General features: G+C 70.2%; 1 protein-coding gene across 1 annotated transcript in view; it reads right to left on the bottom strand.

Annotated features, from left to right (window-relative positions):
* ACTN3 (actinin alpha 3) overlaps window positions 1-2,212 on the bottom strand; it is an 18,597-nt gene that overhangs the window by 3,022 nt on the left and 13,363 nt on the right. The window contains exons 7-13 of the mRNA XM_025214924.1: window positions 2,101-2,182; window positions 1,860-1,945; window positions 1,668-1,760; window positions 1,252-1,482; window positions 544-691; window positions 287-437; window positions 75-183 (exon numbers count right to left, since the gene is read on the bottom strand). Of these exons, the coding sequence (XP_025070709.1) occupies window positions 75-183; window positions 287-437; window positions 544-691; window positions 1,252-1,482; window positions 1,668-1,760; window positions 1,860-1,945; window positions 2,101-2,182 (900 nt within the window). The remainder of the gene's footprint in view (window positions 1-74; window positions 184-286; window positions 438-543; window positions 692-1,251; window positions 1,483-1,667; window positions 1,761-1,859; window positions 1,946-2,100; window positions 2,183-2,212) is intronic.

Raw genomic sequence — 2,212 nt, 5'->3', positions numbered from 1 at the left:
CCAGGTGCCACCCAGCCTCCAAGGGGCTCCCTTGCCCCTCCAGGACCACCCCAACTCCTCTAGGACCCCCCCACCTCGAGGGCATCACGGCGCTTCTGGGTGAGGGTCCCCAGCGTGTCCCACTGGTCGCAGATGGCCTGACAGCGGGAGTTCACCGAGGCTGCGTCGTGGTAGTCCAGCTCGCTGCGGGGGGGCAGGGGTTAGAGGGGGGGCCCGGACACCCCGGTTCCTCCAGCCCCAGGAGGGCAGTGGGGAGCGGGGGGCCGGGCGCCTGGGTCCCGCCTACTTCAGCTCCTGGGCGATGGCGGCGATCTGCTCCACGCGGTCCTGGTGAGCCGCCAGGTCGCTCTCAAAGGCCTCGTGGCGCCGCAGCAGGGCCCGGACCTCGTACAGCGACGCGGCCTCGTAGTCCCGCAGCGTCAGCGCCTCCTCCTTCCCTGGAGACGGGGGCGGGGGTCAGCGGGGGGCCGGGCTCCCCCCCGCTCCGGGAGGCGAGGGGTTAAAGCGAGGACCCGGCCGCCTGGGGCCGCGGGGGGGGGGTACCTCTGGTCCAGGTCTCGTGCAGGGTGGCTTTCTGCTTGAACTTCTCGGCCAGGTGGTCGAGGCGCTCGAGGCGGCGGATCTCGGTGAGCAGCCACTCCTCGTAGCCCTTCTCCACCTGCTCCAGCCCCTTCCAGGCGTTCGCGATGTCCTGCGGGCAGGAGGGAGGGCTCAGCCCGGCCCTGCGCGTCTCCCCACCCGTGACCTCGGCCACGCTAGGGCCACGTGCATCTCCCTGCCCTGGGGGCATGGCCACAGGAGGGGCACATGTGTCCCCGCCCCAAGGACATGGCCACGTGCATCTCCTCGCCCGTGAACTTGACCACTCAGGCCCCACGCGTCTCCCCCTGCTCATGAGCGTGGCCACGCCAGGCCCCCGTGCATCTCCCCACCCAGGAATGTGGCCATGCCAAGGCCACGTGCACCGCCCCAGCTATGAACTTCACTTCTCCACACCCATGAATGTGGTCACGCCAAAGCTACAGGCATCCGCCACCTACGTCTGTGGCCACGCCAAGGCCCCATGTATCCCCCCAGCCCTGAACTTGACCTCCCCAGGGTCCCACGTCTCTCCCTGTCCTATGAACCTGGCCACACCAGCGTCCCACATACCTCCCCACCCATGAACATGGCCACACCAGGGCCCTGCGTGTCTCCCCACCCATGCCCTCAGCCACGCCAGCGCCACACATGCCCCCCGGCAGGACTCACCGAGACCATCTTGCCCTCGGAGGGCATGAAGGCGGGGCGGTTGCTGAGGCGCAGCTTGGTCTGGAGCGTGTTGAAGTTGATCTCGAGCTGGCATTTCTCCTGCACGCGCGGGGGCTTGTGCACGCGGCGGTAGTCGCGGAAGTCCTCCAGCTTCCGGCGCATGGCGCTCATGCTCTTCTCGGCCACGCGGTTCTCCAGCCACGGGATGGTGCGGCGGATCCACTCCAGCAGCTGCCGGTAGTGCGGGACAGGGAAACTGAGGCACGGCTGGCCGGGGGGGAGCCCTGGAGCCCCCCCGAGAGGGACCTGGGGGCCCATCCAGCTCGCCGCAGACCAGGGTAGAGGGACCCAGGTGTCCGGGGTCCCAGCGTAGCCCCCGAGCCCCCACTCCCCTCCCAGGGCAGGGGGGCACCCACCTCGCTGGCGAGCTTCTCGTACTCCTCCATCAGCTTCTCGTTCTCCTGGTTGACGGCCAGCACCTTGCAGATCCTGTTGGCCGCCGTCTCGGCCTGGAGGGGGGGAGACCCCCCGTCAGGGCCAGCGCGGGGGCAGGAGCCCCCCAAACCCCCGGCCCAGGATCGGGGCCCCCTCCCCTGCCTCCAGGGTACCTGCTCGGCCCCGGCGAAGGCGTGGTAGAAGCAGGACACATAGGTCATGATGGCCTTCTCGTCCGGCTTGGGCGTGTTGACGATGTCTGCGGGGGGCAGGTGGGTCAAGGGGGCGGGGAGACCCCCCCCAGGCCTCACCCCCTCCCCGAGGCCCCAGGTGGCCGGGCTCCCGGCCCCAGCCCCAGCCCCAGCCCGCACGGCCCTCCCCGGGCTGGGGGGAACCCAGGCGTCCGGGCCCCACCTTCGGCGTCCAGCATCTTGGGGATGTCCAGGTATTTCTCAGCCACCTCGAAGGCCGTGTTGAGGTTCCCGATGGGGTCGTCCTGGGGGGGGGTGAGATGGGGGCTGTGGGG

The sequence above is a fragment of the Alligator sinensis genome, unplaced genomic scaffold, assembly GCF_000455745.1.
Source record: "Alligator sinensis unplaced genomic scaffold, ASM45574v1 scaffold1302_1, whole genome shotgun sequence".
In the NCBI taxonomy this organism is placed as follows: Eukaryota; Metazoa; Chordata; order Crocodylia; family Alligatoridae; genus Alligator; species Alligator sinensis.
This window is presented reverse-complemented; position numbering and strand designations above follow the sequence as displayed.